At 41.1% G+C, this 20,237-nt stretch overlaps 2 protein-coding genes across 2 annotated transcripts; both read right to left on the bottom strand.

Annotated features, from left to right (window-relative positions):
• Window positions 1-1,190: 1,190 nt before the first annotated feature.
• On the bottom strand, window positions 1,191-19,611 carry LOC110004304 (uncharacterized). Its single transcript, XM_065953397.1, has 6 exons — window positions 17,882-19,611; window positions 14,631-14,794; window positions 8,235-8,434; window positions 5,826-5,975; window positions 5,328-5,398; window positions 1,191-4,887 (listed from the first exon to the last, which is right to left on the bottom strand). Exons 1-6 carry the CDS (start codon window positions 19,556-19,558, stop codon window positions 3,016-3,018), a joined length of 4,134 nt encoding a protein of 1,377 aa, XP_065809469.1. The 5' UTR covers window positions 19,559-19,611; the 3' UTR covers window positions 1,191-3,015.
• Window positions 10,263-12,785, bottom strand: LOC136179033 (tripartite motif-containing protein 16-like). The gene has a single exon (XM_065953627.1). The coding sequence runs from the start codon at window positions 12,742-12,744 to the stop codon at window positions 10,975-10,977; it is 1,770 nt and encodes a 589-aa protein (XP_065809699.1). The 5' UTR covers window positions 12,745-12,785; the 3' UTR covers window positions 10,263-10,974.
• Window positions 19,612-20,237: the final 626 nt, after the last annotated feature.

Below are 20,237 nucleotides of genomic sequence, written 5' to 3'. Positions count from 1 at the left end.
CAGACTGAATAAGGAGAAGTAGCCTCTAATTCTTTTAAAGTATTTATTAACCTTTATAAGTAGTGTTCCCACTTTAGATCCACTACCTGCAGAGGAGCTTTATTAACTCTTAATAAGTGCATGATAAAGTATTTATTAACCTTTATAAGTAGTGATCCCACTTTAGATCCAGTACCTGCAGAGGAGCTTTATTAACTCTTAATAAGCACATAATAAAGTATTATTAACCTTTATTAGGCATTAATATGAACCTAATAAAGTCTTAACAATGTCAATAAACATCTTATGAACGTCTATAAGTGGTCTATAAACAAGTTTCTTTGTGTTAATTAATATCTTACAAGCCAATTATAAATTAATTTATAGTTTAATTAACACTCATGAAGTCTTATTAATGTTCATAAACATCTTATTAATGTTTATGACAGTATATAAAGTGTCAGTACATTTCTAATAAGAGCCTATTAGTGGCTTATAAGACATAATAAATGCGTTATTATGCCTATATTAACACTCATATAGTCTTATTTGTGTTAATAAGAATTTAATAAGTGACTTATAAGTGACTTATCACCTGTTATTAATGCTTAATAAGGCTACAGCGGTGGAGGATAGAAAATGTCAGTGTCTCTTCACATTCAACGGTGGAGACATTGAGAGCAAGGGATAGAGGCAGAGTGGAGGGGATCTATCCCTGTCAGAGCTTAAGGAGTTTTCTAACAGTACATTGACCTTGAGTGCTCACCATTGATTTCCAGTAACGCCTCCCAAACAGCACTGCGTACCCCGTCGAGCACTGCGGGACCCTGCTTGGGAACAGATTTCCCAAATTCCGTTAGCGTGCCTCCTGCCCGGGATGATGGATAGTCCTCCTGTATCCCATCAATCCTCACCTGCCGCCGAGGAGGTGACACCTGGGCCAGATTTATCATCATATACGACATCAAGCCAAGTGACCAATCAGAGAGTGCCGTACTAAACTGAGGCCCCTCCCCCCCTGGGCTCCATTATGTTTGGAAACAGATTTATTTCTGCTTTGCGAGAAGAGGATGAGAGAGGAAGAAGCGAGAAGGAGAGAACAGACTCAAGGATGCTTCAAAAGGATTTCATTGTGCACTTGCGTACATTTTTAGGACCCTCAAGCAGTATAACAAAAACAGCTGGTCAAATCTGAAGAAGCAGAGGCCAACTTATTCTGAGTCATTTATTTTTAAATCTTGTTCGTGCAAATATTTTCCAAAAGTTTCCAAATTGTGACAAAAGCAGGTTATTGTGAGTCAGTATACAGAGACAGGTTTTGCTAATAAATGGCATTATATTATTGTATGGTTTATTTTTTCAAACTAAGATATTAAAGGACAATATACAACTGTTTAACCAAAACTCACTGTAAAAACAAAAAGTCATAATAACATACAATTCTGAGTTAGTTTTACTTCAAGTCCACGAAAATGTTGTGTTATATTATACGTTTATGTCACCTCAACTACATGAAAGGTTTCCAACATTGAAAAGTGACTCGTATTAACTTAAAAATTGCGAGATTTCTCTTGCAGCCGCCCTGTCTCTCACACAAGATATATAAATTTAAAAAAAAAGGCCTGAACTGCTTGTAAAAAGTGAAAATAATTTTGCAAATTTGACTTGATGACGTTAAATTTGCTTGCTGCATTAGCAATATTTTTACAGATAAAAGCAATCCAGGTTTTATTTTGTATCTTGAAGAGGTTTTTCTGGACCTGTCAGGTGATTGTGTCTTTTAATAAGTGTATTGTTGACTAGAAATGACATAAATACACTTGGTAATATGGAGAAGAATGGCAGCAGAATCCAGGGACAGATGTATATGAATGAAGATCAGAGGGAATTAGTGAATAACTTTAAGTAGTTTGACTTCTTTTCACATCACTCTCTTCTGCACAAACTGAGTTCAGGTGATCTTTACATCCCTGGTTAGCAGGATTAAGGCGCCCTCTTGTGGTGATTTTTACTCTCTGCAGGAAAGCATCTGTATTATTATCCTCCCTTGATATCAATCACACCGCTCAATGTAAATACTGTTAAAACTCTTCCTCAAGTAAATGAACTCATCTGTTACATATATATATATATTTTATTACAAGTTATCTCAGCATGTTTGCTCGACCCAACACTGCACTATTCTCTCATCCAGCCTAGTTCGTGTTAGTCTTTGCTTACATTGTGTTTATTGTTGTAATTTAATGTTGTCCTTTTTGTGCATAGAGAGTATCGTTTTAATGAAGTCAAATTCCTTGTGTGTGAAAGCATACACGGCCAATAAAGCTGATTCTGATTCTTCTGATTCTGATGCTGCATTCAGGACACATTGGAAATATAGGAAAGAAAAGTCTGTCAGGATGTCAAACTTCAGTTTGTTTACACATTAAATCAGTAAAGTGTGTTCAATGTCTCTTGTTTAATCATTTCATGAACACATTCACACAATCAGTTTGTTTGATCAGAATCTCCGCTCAAAGAAAACGATGATTTATCTCCTTATTGATTTAATCAGGAGGATTAAAGTTTTAAAATACCTCAGAGGACATCTTTTACTTTACTTTGAATATGAACAACAACATTTATTCTGACTAACTCATTTCTTTAAGTGTGATTTTATAGATTTTCTACAAATGTACAAAGTGGTGAGAAGAGAAAATCAACATTAAAGAAAAGTTTGCTGCTCTCTCTTTTCAGACTCATGAATCAGAACAGAAATAAAAGCATATAAATGTATGGACGCAGAGAAATGTCAGTTCAGGTGAACAAAAGTCATCCTGAGCAGTGAAAGAGTCCACGGCTAAACAGACACAGGAAGGAGTGTCACTTAAAGACACTCAAACATTTACAGAACAGACGAGAAGAGGTCAAAGTACCGCCCATAAAGTTTGATTGACAGGTGACGATGATCAGATCTCAGCAACGAGCATGAATAAAAATCAAGTTGAAGATTTAAAACACAGCAAGTTAAACATCTGTCTGGTTAATGACTTCTGTCTACTTCAGTTTACACAACTCAGCAGAGTCTCCAGGAGAATAATATAACCCCAGTCCAGCATGTAGAGGCTGAGTGAATGTGGTCTGGACTCTGTGGAGGAGAGTCATGGTTTCAGAGATGCTGTAGAAGGACAGAATACCTGCTCTGTGATCCAGGTACACTCCTACTCTGGAGGACTGAGGACCTGAGACAGGAGTCCTGACATTGTTGTTATAAAAGTCATAACTGTTGTTGTAACAATCTAACGCCCAAGATTTGTCATTACGTCCAAACAGACATTCATATGAGCTCCCTGCTCTGCTGATATTCTTGTATGTGACTGCTACAGAAACTCTTCCTCTCAACTCCACCTCCCAGTAACAACGTCCAGTCAGAATCTCTTTACTCAGGACCTGACGCCAATCAGTAAATCTGTCTGGATGGCTAGAATACGACTGATGTTCTGTCATTACTGTTACTTTTCTGTTCTCATCAGATAATAACAGCCGTGTGTGTGCTGTGTTTGGATCCAGTGTGATGTCACATGAATATTTTAAGAACTCAGCTCTGGTCTTGGGCTCTGGTTCTGGTTCTGGTCCTGACAGTAAAACATCCACTTCACTCACTGTCTGTGAGATGTTTGTCCATTTCTCTCTCAGGACGTCCTGTAGTTTATCTCTGACTTCTGATACAGCTGCTGTCACATCCTCAAAGTACCTCAGAGGACGGATCTTGATGCTGGATGAGTGTGTAGATTCACTGAGTGGTGACAGTGAGGGGTAGTCGTGTAGAAACTGGTTGTGATCTTCTGTGTGTGAGAGCTTCTCCAGTTCAGCGTCTCTCCTCTTCAGCTCAGTGATCTCCTGCTCCAGCTTCTCCTGAAGCTCTCTGACTCGACTCACTTCAGTTTGCTGCTGGGATCTGACCTGCTGCTTCACATCAGAGCGTCTTTTCTCCATGAGACGGATCAGCTCAGTGAAGATCTTCTCACTGTTCCCCACTGTTTTATCAGCAGAGCCATTGATAGCCTCCACCTCCTGTTGAAGCAGCTTCACATCTTTCTCTCTGTCCTGGATTCTCTGCTGGATGTTTTGTCGACTCACCCCGAGCTCTCTCTGCCTCTCTGTCCTTTCTGCTGCAGCGGTGACTGTGTCATGACCTTTGTGTTCGTCCATTAAACAGAGATAACAGATAGACTGCTGATCAGTCCGACAAAATACTTTCATTTCCTCATTATGACGAGAGCAGACGTTCTCCTGGAGCTTCTTGGAGGGCTCCACCAGCTTGTGTTTCTTTAATGGAGCTACTTCAAAATGAGGCTGGAGGTGTTTCTCACAGTAAGAGGCCAGACACTGCAGACAGGACTTACAGGCTTTCAGTTTCCTCCCAGTGCAGACATCACAGGCCACATCTTCAGGTCCAGCATAGCAGTGATCAGCAGGAGCAGCTTGGAGTCCAGTCTTCTTCAGCTCCTCCACTAAAACTGCCAACATGGTGTTTTTCCTCAGGACAGGCCTCGGTGTGAAGTCCTGTCTGCACTGAGGGCAGCTGTAGATTGTCTTCTCATCCTCTTTATCCCAGTGGCTTTTAATACAGTTCATACAGTAACTGTGTCCACAGGGAACAGTCACCGGATCCTTCAGGAGATCCAGACAGATGGAACAAGAGAAGGCCTCCCGGTCTAGTTGAACTCCTTTCTGCGCCATTTCTCCTCTCGGTAACAACAACTGTCTGAGTTTCACTTCCTGAGAAATCAGACTAGCTCCACCTCTGATCTGCACAGCATGTGTTCGTTCAGTGAACGTCAGCTCTTCTTGGTTACACCCATCCTCAACTTGTAGATCTAAAGGGGAGGGAACCAGGAAATATAGAGTCAGAGTGGAGCTGGCTGTGTTTGAGAGCAGGAAGAAGAGGGAGGGGGAGGGAGACTTGTTTACAACAGAGAACATTTCTCTTTTAAAAACACTTCTCATTTCAGATTTTACAAGATGAACTCTTCTTTGAATCGGAGGGTTTGGAGAAGGCTTTCTGCCCCCAGTACTGCATGTTGTTTGTACAGCAGCTTAGAGGTTGCTCTGTTGTGAAAGTGCAATGCAGGCTTCATAAAAGTCAATCATTAAACTCATAAATGTCTGTGTTGCATGCTGGGAAATGTATTTGTAATGCTTACTGTGCAGGCGTCACTTTGCTGCCAGTGGTGTTTTCTGAAGCAGCTTGTGATGACGATGAGCCCTCTCTGTGCAGATAAATGCAATTCTTCCTCTTGTCTTCAAATATTCTGCTTGTATGTATGCAACACTGAAGCCTGCTCCCCGCCTCCACACTCTGTCACGCTCAGAGCATGCACGGCGGGGCTGACCACGGACAGATTGGCATTCTTGTCATGCTCACATTGATTTGAAGCTTCTCACACAAACAGCAAAAGCGAGTCGTAAGTAGTTAGTGAATTAAATGTTATTAGAATCAATAATAGAAAACAGCAGCCAGCAGTAACTAAGTGACTCATAGGCTGTTTCAGTGACAGCCGGCGCTTACTGAAAGAACTGGTTTACTCCTGCATTCACACCAAAGCTGGAAAAACAACTTCCAAACTCAGGAAAACAAACAGTCACAGGAGCATTTAAACAGTTTCATCGTCAGAAGTCATTAATTAGATCTTTGCTGAATAAAAACTCTTCTTGTGTTAACTCATCAGACAAACGATTGTGACCTCACAGACATTTATGTAACAGAAGAATTCAGCGAGATTATCCCGTTTAAGTATCTAAGATTAAAGGTGAGGGCATTCAGCAGCCGGACTCCGACATCCTCTCAGGCCGAGCTGATTGACAGGTGCTGGGCGGGGTGAAGACGTCGGGGTCACTGATGCCCAGCTGCAGGTTGAAGAAGCGGGTGGAGGTGGTGACGCTGCTGTTCCTGGCGTAGGTCTCCTGCACGGGGTAGCAGTCCTTCAGGGTGTAAACGCCCACCCAGGTCTCATCTGGTGGAGAGATGAGAAAAAGGTCACAGCAGCTCTAAGAGGAACTGGAGGTTCATATCCAGCAGAAGTTGCTCCTTAAATCTGATGAAGCTTCATTTTTATTGTGAAGCAGCTTCAGGAAGAACGTACACAAACACTGGATTCAAGCAGCACGGACACTTTGTGTTTTAAAGTTACCACATAATCTAAAAGATGTTTAAAGGCTTTATATGTGATTTTTTGATCCAGCAGATGTCGCCCTTGAGCACCAGCATGAAACCAAAACAACTCGCGCTGCATTGTTGTGTTAGCATGCTAATGCTAGCGATCTTTATTATGCTGGTATCTTCACACTGCATGTAAATTTACCTGAAATGAGCGTGATCTAGAAACACAGTTAAGCAGTGAGTACAGTATGTTATTCTTCTTTTCTCTAGTCCCTCAATTAAACAACTTTTATACTCGAGGGGAGGAGTCAGCCGGCCGTCCTGGCGATGTAAACAAAGTGAAGATAGGACTCTGAAAACTCTGAAAACATGTTACACCCATTGTAGACAGTCATGACTCACAGAGTTATTTTCAGAGGATATACTTGATTTCTACATTTAAGTGTGAATAATCACATATTAAGCCTTTAACTGTTTTTAACACAGATGTCCTCCATTAAACGCAAGGTGTTGAAAAACTGAGCAGATATAGAAGTGCAAAAGATCGTAGTCTGTTCTGACGACCCCTGACTGTGTCAGTGCTCCTCCTGTTGTCTTGTATCTCTCCCCACTCAGGTTGTCTTCAGGTAGAAAGGGGCGGAGCCAGTTACTTTGATGAGGGAGAGAGTGATGACCCGCTGCCAACACCGAGGGGCCACGCGGCCTTGGGTGCAGGGATCTACCGTTAATGATCCATCCACAGGTTCACCTACGGAAACCTTGTTACGACTGTCTTGGCTTGTCTGCACTGGCTCCCTATACAGTCTAGAATAGAATTCAAGATCCTTCTTCTCACTTACAAAGCTCTAAATGGCCAGGCACCATCTTATCTTAAGTGTACTATGGGAGGTAAAGCCTTCAGTTATCGGTCTCCTCTCCTCTGGAACCGCCTTCTAGCCGGGGTCCGGGAGGCAGACACAGTCTGTATTTTTAAGAATAGACTTAAAACTTTCCTTTTTGATAAATCTTATAGTTAGTGCTGGTGTAGACCAGCAATTAGTTATGCTGCTATAGGCTTAGTATACCGGGGGAACTGGCACCTTGAGCTCCTCTCTCTCTCTCTCTCTCTCTCTCTCTCTCTCTCTCTCTCTCTCTCTCTCTCTCTGTGCATATACAGTACATCATATTACTGCATGTATCTATCTGTAAATCTCAGTCACTAACCACCTACTTTCCTGAGAGCTCTTGAGCTCTCTTAGGCTCCTCAAGATCGTTGGTTGACAGCCTGCCAGAACAACCCCCCCCACCAAATTGTTGATGGACGGTTTGCCTCCCCCCACCCCCTTGCTCCCTATCCCTCTTCCTGCATCTTATCCCATCTCTCCCCCTATCCCTTTCCAACCCCGGCGCAGTCTAGTCCTGTGAAGGCTGTTTCGTCATGAGCCGGGGATCCGGCCGAAGATTTCTGCCTTTTAATAAGCCACTTTTTTCTTACCACTGTAACTTTTGCTGCTTTGTTAAAGTGCTCATGATGGATAGGCCGGATCTTTGTAACATGGCAATAAGTAAGGTCTTTTTACCTGCTTTTTTGTGACGTTAAGAGACAAAGAGTAAGGTCTTTTACCTGCTTTTTGTAAAGTGTCTTGAGATAACACTTGTTATGAGTTGACGCTATACAAATAAATTGAATTGAATTGAATTGAATGTCATGCACCTGGGCAGACTGGGCCTTGGTGTATAAGCTGGTTTCTTAGTCTCTCTCTCTCTCTCTTGTCAACACTCACTTTGGTTGGTGGTCTTTGTTTAGCCACAACACCACACATTCACCATTGCCATCACCACTGATGGCCTGGATTGTGACAATGTGTTTACCACAGATAAACCTACTTTATGTCATTTGGAAGGTTTGATTTTGGTGTCAGGCTGGCTGCACCCTAAGCCGTCATTTCAGGAGGAGTGATCTGGATATTCTCTCGACCTGGATGTTCACATATGCACCTCACAGTGGGAGACTATCCCTGTCACTGGCAGTTAATACTGACTTATTTCTTTGATTATGACTTTCTGTCTGTGCATGTCCTTTCTGGTGTTGTGTTTCAAAAATATTTTAAAAACCAGGTTTACGCTGGCGTGCCAGGCTTCCTGTCCGACCACTCCTGGACCTCCACGTTGTCCCCGGGGCCTCCGATGATGTACTGGTCCTCGAAGGTGGAGTTGGCTGGGATGTCGAAGAGATCCCAGGCCTCGGTCAGAGAGATCTTTGAGCAGTCCTTCGTCTTCTGGTCGATCTGGAACATCACCAGGCTCTGGTGCAAAAAGATGTACTCGAAGAACCTGGAGCCGAGGAAGAGAAAGATGAAGAAGTGACATCTTTGAATGTATTCTTCTGGCCAAAACAACAGAACAAAACCTAAAAAGTATTTAATTTATAATCAGGAAAATTAGGAAATCTTCGCATTTCAGAATCTGAAATCTGAAACATCTGGAATGTTTTATAATTAATTAAAATGTATAGCATAATTTCTTTTGACTAATTGATTGATTGGCTTATGTTGCAGCTCTAAATCATACCTTCTTGTTCCCATGTAGAGAGCTTTAACCACGCCTGCCATTTCTTTACATTTATTAACTATATTTAAAACATTAAAAATAACCGCTCCGTGATGGCTCCATATTTCACTCTTTATCATTTTCTGAGTTTATATTTCTACTTTCATCAATCTACATCTTTCTTTTCTGTTGATGTCACGATGGTTAATGTTATTTTCCAGCTTATTTTTCTGTCATATATGTCGGTAGGTGTGCCGCTCACTCGTCCATCACTCTGAGTGAAGAGAGGAACTTCTTATACGCGACTCTCTAATCCCTAAAACCCTGAGTGAATGAAAGTTTGTCTTTTTGTTTCTTTTATCACAGTTTAATTTAGTAAAAAATGTATTTATTTCCCTGAAAACTCTCCTTTTTAATTGGATTTATTATTTTGTGATGCCTAAAATAAGCTGGTTCAGTCTCCAAGTGAGGCCTCAATTAACACTAAAATCTTACTAAGAAGCCTGATAACGTCAAAAGCAGATCAATACACATATTGTAAACCATGGTCACCTGAAAAGTCTGGATAAACATCTTATTTCAAGATATATAACTAAAAAAAATAAAGGTCTGAACTGCTTGTAAAAAGTGAAAATAATATATTTATGCAAATTTGACTTGATGACACCTTTTAACATTTAAACAAGTTAAATTTGCTTGCTGCATTAGCAATATTTTTACAGATTAAAAGCAATCCAGGTTTTATTTTGTATCTTGAAGAGGTTTTTCTGGACCTGTCAGGTGATTGTGTCTTTTAATAAGTGTATTGTTGACTAGAAATGACATAAATACACTTGGTAATATGGAGAAGAATGGCAGCAGAATCCAGGGACAGATGTATATGAATGAAGATCAGAGAGAATTAGTGAATAACTTTAAGTAGTTTGACTTCTTTTCACATCACTCTCTTCTGCACAAACTGAGTTCAGGTGATCTTTACATCCCTGGTTAGTAGGATTAAGGCGCCCTCTTGTGGTGATTTTTACTCTCTGCAGGAAGGCATCTGTATTATTATCCTCCCTTGATATCAATCAATCACACTGCTCAATGTAAATACTGTTACAACTCTTCCTCAAGTAAATGAACTCATCTGTTACATATATATATATATTTTATTATAAGTTATCTCAGCATGTTTGCTCGACCCAACACTGCACTATTCTCTCATCGAGCCTTGTACGTGTTAGTCTTTGCTTACATTGTGGTTATTGTTGTAATTTAATGTTGTCCTTTTTGTGCATAGAGAGTATTGTTTTAATGAAGTCAAATTCCTTGTGTGTGAAAGCATACGCGGCCAATAAAGCTGATTCTGATTCTTCTGATTCTGATGCTGCATTCAGGACACATTGGAAATATAGGAAAGAAAAGTCTGTCAAAATGTTTTTAGACGTCAACATGTTAAAGAGATCTCTGCTCATTCCTCAAAAGCAAATCTTTTTTAGTGAGGAGAGCTGAAGGAACAGAGAGTGAGTGACAGACGCTCTTCAGCTCTAAACACCAACACATGAACAAAGTGACTGAGTTTGACTCTCCATCAGCTTCTTACGACACCCTGCAATGAAGACGAGAAGAAAACATTTTGTTCTTGTGTTTATTCAGGATGTCAAACTTCAGTTTGTTTACACATTAAATCAGTAAAGTGTGTTCAATGTCTCTTGTTCAATCATTTCATGAACACATTCACACAATCAGTTTGTTTGATCAGAATCTCCACTCACAGAAAACGATGATTTATCTCCTTATTGATTTAATCAGGAGGATTACAGTTTTAAAATACCTCAGAGGACATTTTTTTTTACTTTACTTTGAATATGAACAACAACATTTATTCTGACTAACTCATTTCTTTAAGTGTGATTTTATAGATTTTCTACAAATGTACAAAGTGGTGAGAAGAGAAAATCAACATTAAAGAAAAGTTTGCTGCTCTCTCTCTTCAGACTCATGAATCAGAACAGAAACAACAGCATATAAATGTATGAATACAAATAATCAAACATGGAGAGTGGAGAGAAGTTGATATTTTCACGCAGAGAAATGTCAGTTCAGGTGAACAAAAGTCATCCTGAGCAGTGAAAGAGTCCACGGCTAAACAGACACAGGAAGGAGTGTCACTTAAAGACACTCAAACATTTACAGAACAGACGAGAAGAGGTCAAAGTACCGCCCAAAAAGCTTGATTGACAGGTGACGATGATCAGATCTCAGCAACGAGCATGAATAAAAATCAAGTTGAAGATTTAAAACACAGCAAGTTAAACATCTGTCTCGTTAATGACTTCTGTCTAGTTCAGTTTGCACAACTCAGCAGAGTCTCCATAATAATAAAACCTGAGTCCAGCATGTAGAGGCTGAGTGAATGTGGTCTGGACTCTGTGGAGGAGAGTCATGGTTTCAGAGATGCTGTAGAAGGACAGAATACCTGCTCTGTGATCCAGGTACACTCCTACTCTGGAGGACTGAGGACCTGAGACAGGAGTGAAGACTTTGTTGTACCAAAAGTAATAAATGTTACTTTCACAATATAACGCCCAAGATTTGTCATTACCTCCAAACCAACATTCATCTGAGCTTCCTGCTCTGCTGATATTCTTGTATGTGACTGCTACAGAAACTCTTCCTCTCAACTCCACTTCCCAGTAACAACGTCCCATCAGACTCTCTTTACTCAGGACCTGACACCAATCAGTGAATCTGTCTGGGTGACTAGAATAAGACTGATGTTCTGTCATTAATGTTACTTTTCTGTTCTCATCAGATAATAACAGCAGTGTTTGTGCTGTGTTTGGATCCAGTGTGATGTCACATGAATATTTTAAGAACTCAGCTCTGGTCATGTTCTCTGGTTCTGACAGTAAAACATCCACTTCACTCACTGTCTGTGAGATGTTTGTCCATTTCTCTCTCAGGACGTCCTGTAGTTTATCTCTGACTTCTGACACAGCCGCTGTCACATCCTCAAAGTACCTCAGAGGACGGATCTTGATGCTGGATGAGTGTGTAGATTCACTGAGTGGTGACAGTGAGGGGTAGTCGTGTAGAAACTGGTTGTGATCTTCTGTGTGTGAGAGCTTCTCCAGTTCAGCGTCTTTCCTCTTCAGCTCAGTGATCTCCTGCTCCAGCTTCTCCTGAAGCTCTCTGACTCGACTCACTTCAGTTTGCTGCTGGGATCTGACCTGCTGCTTCACATCAGAGCGTCTTTTCTCCATGAGACGGATTAGCTCAGTGAAGATCTTCTCACTGTTCCCCACTGTTTTATCAGCAGAGCCATTGATAGCCTCCACCTCCTGTTGGAGCAGCTTCACATCTTTCTCTCTGTCCTGGATTCTCTGCTGGATGTTTTGTCGACTCACCCCGAGCTCTCTCTGCCTCTCGCTCCTTTCTGCTGCAGCTGAGACTGTGTCGTGACCTTTGTGTTTGTCCATTAAACAGAGGAGACAGATAGACTGCTGATCAGTACGACAAAATACTTTCATTTCCTCATTGTGACGAGAGCAGACGTTCTCCTGGAGCTTCTTGGAGGGCTCCACCAGCTTGTGTTTCTTTAATGGAGCTACTTCAAAATGAGGCTGGAGGTGTTTCTCACAGTAAGAGGCCAGACATTGCAGACAGGACTTACAGGCTTTCAGTTTCCTCCCGGTGCAGACATCACAGGCCACATCTTCAGGTCCAGCATAGCAGTGATCAGCAGGAGCAGCTTGGAGTCCAGTCTTCTTCAGCTCCTCCACTAAAACTGCCAACATGGTGTTTTTCCTCAGGACAGGCCTCGGTGTGAAGTCCTGTCTGCACTGAGGGCAGCTGTAGATTGTCTTTTCATCCTCTGTGTCCCAGTGGCTTTTAATACAGTTCATACAGTAGCTGTGTCCACAGGTAGTAGTCACCGGATCCTTCAGGAGATCCAGACAGATTGAACAAGAGAAGGCCTCCCGGTCTAGATGAACTCCTTTCTGCGCCATTTCTCCTCTCTGTAACAACAACTGTCTGAGTTTCACTTCCTGAGAAATCAGACTAGCTCCACCTCTGATCTGCACAGCATGTGTTTGTTCAGTGAACATCAGCTCTTCTTGCTTACACCCATCCTCAACTTGTAGATCTAAAGGGGAGGGAACCAGGAAATATAGAGTCAGAGTGGAGCTGGCTGTGTCTGAGAGCAGGAAGAAGAGGGAGGGGGAGGGAGACTTGTTTACAACAGAGAACATTTCTCTTTTAAAAACACTTCTCATTTCAGATTTTACAAGATGAACTCTTCTTTGAATCGGAGGGTTTGGAGAAGGCTTTCTGCCCCCAGTACTGCATGTTGTTTGTACAGCAGCTTAGAGGTTGCTCTGTTGTGAAAGTGCAATGCAGGCTTCATGAAAGTCATTCATTGAACTCATAAATGTCTGTGTTGCATGCTGGGAAACGTATTTGTAATGCTTGCTGTGCAGGCGTCACTTTGCTGCCACCGGTGTTTTCTGAAGCAGCTTGTGATGACGATGAGCCCTCTCTGTGCAGATAAATGCAATTCTTCCTCTTGTCTTCAAATATTCTGCTTGTATGTATGCAACACTGAAGCCTGCTCCCCGCCTCCACACTCTGTCACGCTCAGAGCATGCACGGCGGGGCTGACCACGGACAGATTGGCATTCTTCTCATGCTCACATTGATTTGAAGCTTCTCACACAAACAGCAAAAGCGAGTCGTAAGTAGTTAGTGAATTAAATGTTATTAGAATCAATAATAGAAAACAGCAGCCAGCAGTAACTAAGTGACTCATAGGCTGTTACAGAACTGGAGGTTTATATCCAGCAGAAGTTGCTCCTTAAATCTGATGAAGCTTCATTTTTATTGTGAAGCAGCTGCAGGAAGAACGTACACAAACACTGGATTCAAGCAGCACGGACACTTTGTGTTTTAAACTTCCCACAGAATCTAAAAGATGTTTTGCGATTTTTTGATCCAGCAGATGTCGCCCTTGAGCACCAGCATGAACCAAAACAACTCGCGCTGCATTGTTGTGTTAGCATGCTAATGCTAGCGATCTTTATTATGCTGGTATCTTCACACTGCATGTAAATTTACCTGAAATGAGCATGATCTAGAAACACAGTTAAGCAGTGAGTACAGTATGTTATTCTTCTTTTCTCTAGTCCCTCAATTAAACAACTTTTATACTCGAGGGGAGGAGTCAGACAGCCGTCCTGGCGATGTAAACAAAGTGAAGATAGGACTCTGAAAACATCACAGACAGTGGGACTCGGGTGTTACACCCATTGTAGACAGTCATGACTCACAGAGTTATTTTCAGAGATACTTGATTTCTACATTTAAGTGTGAATAATCACATTAAGCCTTTAACTGTTTTTAACACAGATGTCCTCCATTAAACGCAAGGTGTTGAAAAACTGAGCAGATATGGAAGTGCAAAAGATCGTAGTCTGTTCTGACGACCCCTGACTGTGTCAGTGCTCCTCCTGTTGTCTTGTATCTCTCCCCACTCAGGTTGTCTTCAGGTAGAAAGGGGCGGAGCCAGTTAATTTGATGTCATGCACCTGGGCAGACTGGGCCTTGGTATATAAGCTGTTTTCTTAGTCTCCCTCTCTCTCTCTCTTGTCAACACTCACTTTGGTTGGTGGTCTTTGTTTAGCCACAACACCACACATTCACCATTGCCATCACCACTGATGGCCTGGATTGTGACGATGTGTTTACCACAGATAAACCTACTTTATGTCATTTGGCAGGTTTGATTTTGGTGTCAGGCTGGCTGCACCCTAAGCCGTCATTTCAGGAGGAGTGATCTGGATATTCTCTCGACCTGGATGTTCACATATGCACCTCACAGTGGGAGACTATCCCTGTCACTGGCAGTTAATACTGACTTATTTCTTTGATTATGACTTTCTGTCTGTGCATGTCCTTTCTGGTGTTGTGTTTAAAATATTTTAAAAACCAGGTTTACGTTGGCGTGCCAGGCTTCCTGTCCGACCACTCCTGGACCTCCACGTTGTCCCCGGGGCCTCCGATGATGTACTGGTCCTCGAAGGTGGAGTTGGCTGGGTTGTCGAAGAGATCCCAGGCCTCGGTCAGAGAGATCTTTGAGCAGTCCTTCGTCTTCTGGTCAATCTAGAACATCACCAGGCTCTGGTGCAAAAAGATGTACTCGAAGAACCTGGAGCCGAGGAAGAGAAAGATGAAGAAGTGACATCTTTGAATGTATTCTTCTGGCCAAAACAACAGAACAAAACCTAAAAAGTATTTAATTTATAATCATGAAAATCATGAAATCCTGGCATTTCAGAATCTGAAATCTGAAACATCTGGAATGTTTTATAATTATTAAAATGTATAGCATAATTTCTTTTGACTAATTGATTGATGGGCTTATGTTGCAGCTCTAAATCATACCTTCTTGTTCCCATGTAGAGAGCTTTAACCACGCCTGCCTTTTCTTTACATTTATTAGCTATATTTAAAACATTAAAAATAACCGCTCCGTGATGGCTCTATATTTCACTCTTTATCATTTTCTGAGCTTATATTTCTACTTTTATCAATCTACATCTGTCTTTTCTGTTGATGTCACGATGGTTAATGTTATTTTCCAGCTTATTTTTCTGTCATATATGTCGGTAGGTGTGCCGCTCACTCGTCCATCACTCTGAGTGAAGAGAGGAACTTCTTATACGCGACTCTCTAATCCCTAAAACCCTGAGTGAATGAAAGTTTGTCTTTTTGTTTCTTTCATCACAGTTTAATTTATTAAAAAATGTATTTATTTCCCTGACAACTCTCCTTTTTAATTGGATTTATTATTTTGTGATGCCTAAAATAAGCTGGTTCAGTCTCCAAGTGAGGCCTCAATTAACACTAAAATCTTACTAAGGCTGATAACGTCAAAAGCAGCTCAATACACTTATTGTAAACCATGGTCACCTGAAAAGTCTGGATAAACATCTTATTTAAAGATATATAACTAAAAAAAATAAAGGTCTGAACTGCTTGTTAAAAGTGAAAATAATTTATTTATGCAAATTTGACTTGATGACACCTTTTAACATTTAAACAAGTTAAATTTGCTTGCTGCATTAGCAATATTTTTACAGATTAAGAGCAATCCATGTTTTATTTTGTATCTTGAAGAGGTTTTTCTGGACCTGTCAGGTGATTGTGCCTTTTAATAAGTGTATTGTTGACTAGAAATGACATAAATACACTTGGTAATATGGAGAAGAATGGCAGCAGAATCCAGGGACAGATGTATATGAATGAAGATCTGTTAGTACGTATTTTCATGGATTCATTGATCTTGATAATTTTGTGGACATATCTTTAAATTGTGTCAACCATCTCACAGTAATTCTTCTTTTGGGTCTGTGAAGCGTTAACCGTATATGGGTGAAGCACCTAAGTAGTAGCAGATCTATAAATGGATAGGAGCCAACTATATGTTGTCAGCAACTGTCTACACTGAGTCTACATCTGATACGTATACAAATCAGTGTCATGTCATCTTTATTGTTTTATAGTGATGTACCCAAATGGAAAGGAATTTGTGGGCTGTACCTTCTAGCAGAATATAAGCAACACTGTGTGATGAAGATTTTGCCATTTTGCCATTTTGCCCATGATGGCCACTTTGCCAATGATTGTCAATGATTGTGAGATCTTGGTCAGCATGGGTCAGCGATGGTCTGCACTTTGTCAGCCATGTGTGTTGTGTTTCTGTGTTGTCTGACCATGGCTGAATAAATCTGAGATGATCCACAGTCTGTTTCACAATTACATAATTGTCCATCTCATACAGAAATAACCCCCACCTAACAAGATCAGAGGGAATTAGTGAATAACTTTAAGTAGTTTGACTTCTTTTCACGTCACTCTCTTCTGCACAAACTGAGTTCAGGTGATCTTTACAACCCTGGTTAGCAGGATGAAGGCGCCCTCTTGTGGTGATTTTTACTCTCTGCAGGAAGGCGTCTGTATTATTATCCTCCCTTGATATCAATCACACCGCTCAATGTAAATACTGTTAAAACTCTTCCTCAAGTAAATGAACTCATCTGTTACATATATATATATTTTATTATAAGTTATCTCTGCATGTTTGCTCGACCCAACACTGCACTATTCTCTCATCGAGCCTTGTACGTGTTAGTCTTTGCTTACATTGTGTTTATTGTTGTAATTTAATGTTGTACTTTTTGTGCATAGAGAGTATTGTTTTAATGAAGTCAAATTCCTTGTGTGTGAAAGCATACGCGGCCAATAAAGCTGATTCTGATTCTTCTGATTCTGATGCTGCATTCAGGACACATTGGAAATATAGGAAAGAAAAGTCTGTCAAAATGTTTTTAGACGTCAAAATGTTAAAGAGAACTCTGCTCATTCCTCAAAAGCAAATCTTTTTTAGTGAGGAGAGCTGAAGGAACAGAGAGTGAGTGACAGACGCTCTTCAGCTCTAAACACCAACACATGAACAAAGTGACTGAGTTTGACTCTCCATCAGCTTCTTACGACACCCTGCAATGAAGACGAGAAGAAAACATTTTGTTCATGTGTTTATTCAGGATGTCAAACTTCAGTTTGTTTACACATTAAATCAGTAAAGTGTGTTCAATGTCTCTTGTTCAATCATTTCATGAACACATTCACACAATCAGTTTGTTTGATCAGAATCTCCACTCACAGAAAACAATGATTTATCTCCTTACTGATTCAATCAGGAGGATTACAGTTTTAAAATACCTCAGAGGACATTTTTTACTTTACTTTGAATATGAACAACAACATTTATTCTGACTAACTCATTTCTTTAAGTGTGATTTTATAGATTTTCTACAAATGTACAAAGTGGTGAGAAGAGAAAATCAACATTAAAGAAAAGTTTGCTGCTCTCTCTCTTCAGACTCATGAATCAGAACAGAAACAACAGCATATAAATGTATGAATACACATAATCAAACATGGAGAGTGGAGAGAAGTTGATATTTTCACTCAGAGAAATGTCAGTTCAGGTGAACAAAAGTCATCCTGAGCAGTGAAAGAGTCCACGGCTAAACAGACACAGGAAGGAGTGTCACTTAAAGACACTCAAACATTTACAGAACAGACGAGAAGAGGTCAAAGGACCGCCCATAAAGTTTGATTGACAGGTGACCACGATCAGATCTCAGCAAGTTAAACATCTGTCTGGTTAATGACTTCTGTCTATTTCAGTTTACACAACTCAGCAGAGTCTCCAGGAGAAAAATATAACCCCAGTCCAGCATGTAGAGGCTGAGTGAATGTGGTCTGGACTCTGTGGAGGAGAGTCATGGTTTCAGAGATGCTGTAGAAGGACAGAATACCTGCTCTGTGATCCAGGTACACTCCTACTCTGGAGGACTGAGGACCTGAGACAGGAGTGAAGACATTGTTGTACCAAAAGTCATAACTGTTGTTGGAACAAGATAACACCCAAGATTTGTCATTACGTCCAAACAGACATTCATATGAGCCCCCTGCTCTGCTGATATTCTTGTATGTGACTGCTACAGAAACTCTTCCTCTCAACTCGACTTCCCAGTAACAACGTCCCATCAGACTCTCTTTACTCAGGACCTGACACCAATCAGTGAATCTGTCTGGGTGACTAGAATACGACTGATGTTTACTCATTGCTGTTACTTTTCTGTTCTCATCAGATAATATCAGCTTTGTGTGTGCTGTGTTTGGATCCAGTGTGATGTCACATGAATATTTTAAGAACTCAGCTCTGGTCTTGGGCTCTGGTTCTGGTCCTGACAGTAAAACATCGACTTCACTCACTGTCTGTGAGATGTTTGTCCATTTCTCTCTCAGGACGTCCTGTAGTTTATCTCTGACTTCTGACACAGCCGCTGTCACATCCTCAAAGTACCTCAGAGGACGGATCTTGATGCTGGATGAGTGTGTAGATTCACTGAGTGGTGACAGTGAGGGGTAGTCGTGTAGAAACTGGTTGTGATCTTCTGTGTGTGAGAGCTTCTCCAGTTCAGCGTCTTTCCTCTTCAGCTCAGTGATCTCCTGCTCCAGCTTCTCCTGAAGCTCTCTGACTCGACTCACTTCAGTTTGCTGCTGGGATCTGACCTGCTGCTTCACATCAGAGCGTCTTTTCTCCATGAGACGGATTAGCTCAGTGAAGATCTTCTCACTGTTCCCCACTGTTTTATCAGCAGAGCCATTGATAGCCTCCATCTCCTGTTGGAGCAGCTTCACATCTTTCTCTCTGTCCTGGATTCTCTGCTGGATGTTTTGTCGACTCACCTCGAGCTCTCTCTGCTTCTCGCTCCTTTCTGCTGCAGCTGAGACTGTGTCATGACCTTTGTGTTCGTCCATTAAACAGAGGAGACAGATAGACTGCTGATCAGTCCGACAAAATACTTTCATTTCCTCATTATGACGAGAGCAGACGTTCTCCTGGAGCTTCTTGGAGGGCTCCACCAGCTTGTGTTTCTTTAATGGAGGTACTTCATAATGAGGCTGGAGGTGATTCTCACAGTAAGAGGCCGGACACTGCAGACAGGACTTACAGGCTTTCAGTTTCCTCCCGGTGCAGACATCACAGGCCACATCTTCAGGTCCAGCAAAGCAGTGATCAGCAGGAGCAGCTTGGAGTCCAGTCTTCTTCAGCTCCTCCACTAAAACTGCTAACATGGTGTTTTTCCTCAGGACAGGCCTCGGTGTGAAGTCCTGTCTGCACTGAGGGCAGCTGTAGATTGTCTTTTCATCCTCTTTATCCCAGTGGCTTTTAATACAGTTCATACAGTAACTGTGTCCACAGGGAACAGTCACCGGATCCTTCAGGAGATCCAGACAGATGGAACAAGAAATAGTTTCCTTGCCCAGCTGAACTCCTTTCTGCGCCATTTCTCCTCTCGGTAACAACAACTGTCTGAGTTTCTCTTCCTGAGAAATCAGACTAGCTCCACCTCTGATCTGCACAGCATGTGTTTGTTCAGTGAATGTCAGCTCTTCTTGGTTACACCCATCCTCAACTTGTAGATCTAAAGGGGAGGGAACCAGGAAATATAGAGTCAGAGTGGAGCTGGCTGTGTTTGATAAAGATAAAGATAAAGATAAAGATAAAGATAAAGATAAAGATATAGATAAACTTTATTGATCCACCGTGGGGAGAATTTGTGCATTACAGCAGCTCCAGAAAACAGGGGACGGGAATATACTTACAAAAAATAAAAATCGAAGTTAAGAAATAGATCAAACATATTAACATCATTTAAATAAATAAAAAATACAATAATGTAAAAAAATACAATAATGTAAATGTAAAGTTACACAAAACAATACAATAATGTAAAATGTTTGCGAGGAGGAAGAAGAGGGAGGGGGAGGGAGACTTGTTTACAACAGAGAACATTTCTCTTTTAAAAACACTTCTCATTTCAGATTTTACAAGATGAACTCTTCTTTGAATCGGAGGGTTTGGAGAAGGCTTTCTGCCCCCAGTACTGCATGTTGTTTGTATAGCAGCTTAGAGGTTGCTCTGTTGTGAAAGTGCAATGCAGGCTTCATGAAAGTCATTCATTGA

This window comes from Labrus bergylta, chromosome 4 (assembly GCF_963930695.1).
Source record: "Labrus bergylta chromosome 4, fLabBer1.1, whole genome shotgun sequence".
In the NCBI taxonomy this organism is placed as follows: domain Eukaryota; kingdom Metazoa; phylum Chordata; class Actinopteri; order Labriformes; family Labridae; genus Labrus; species Labrus bergylta.
Note: the sequence above shows the minus strand (reverse complement) of the source record. Positions and strands in the feature narration are given on the sequence as shown.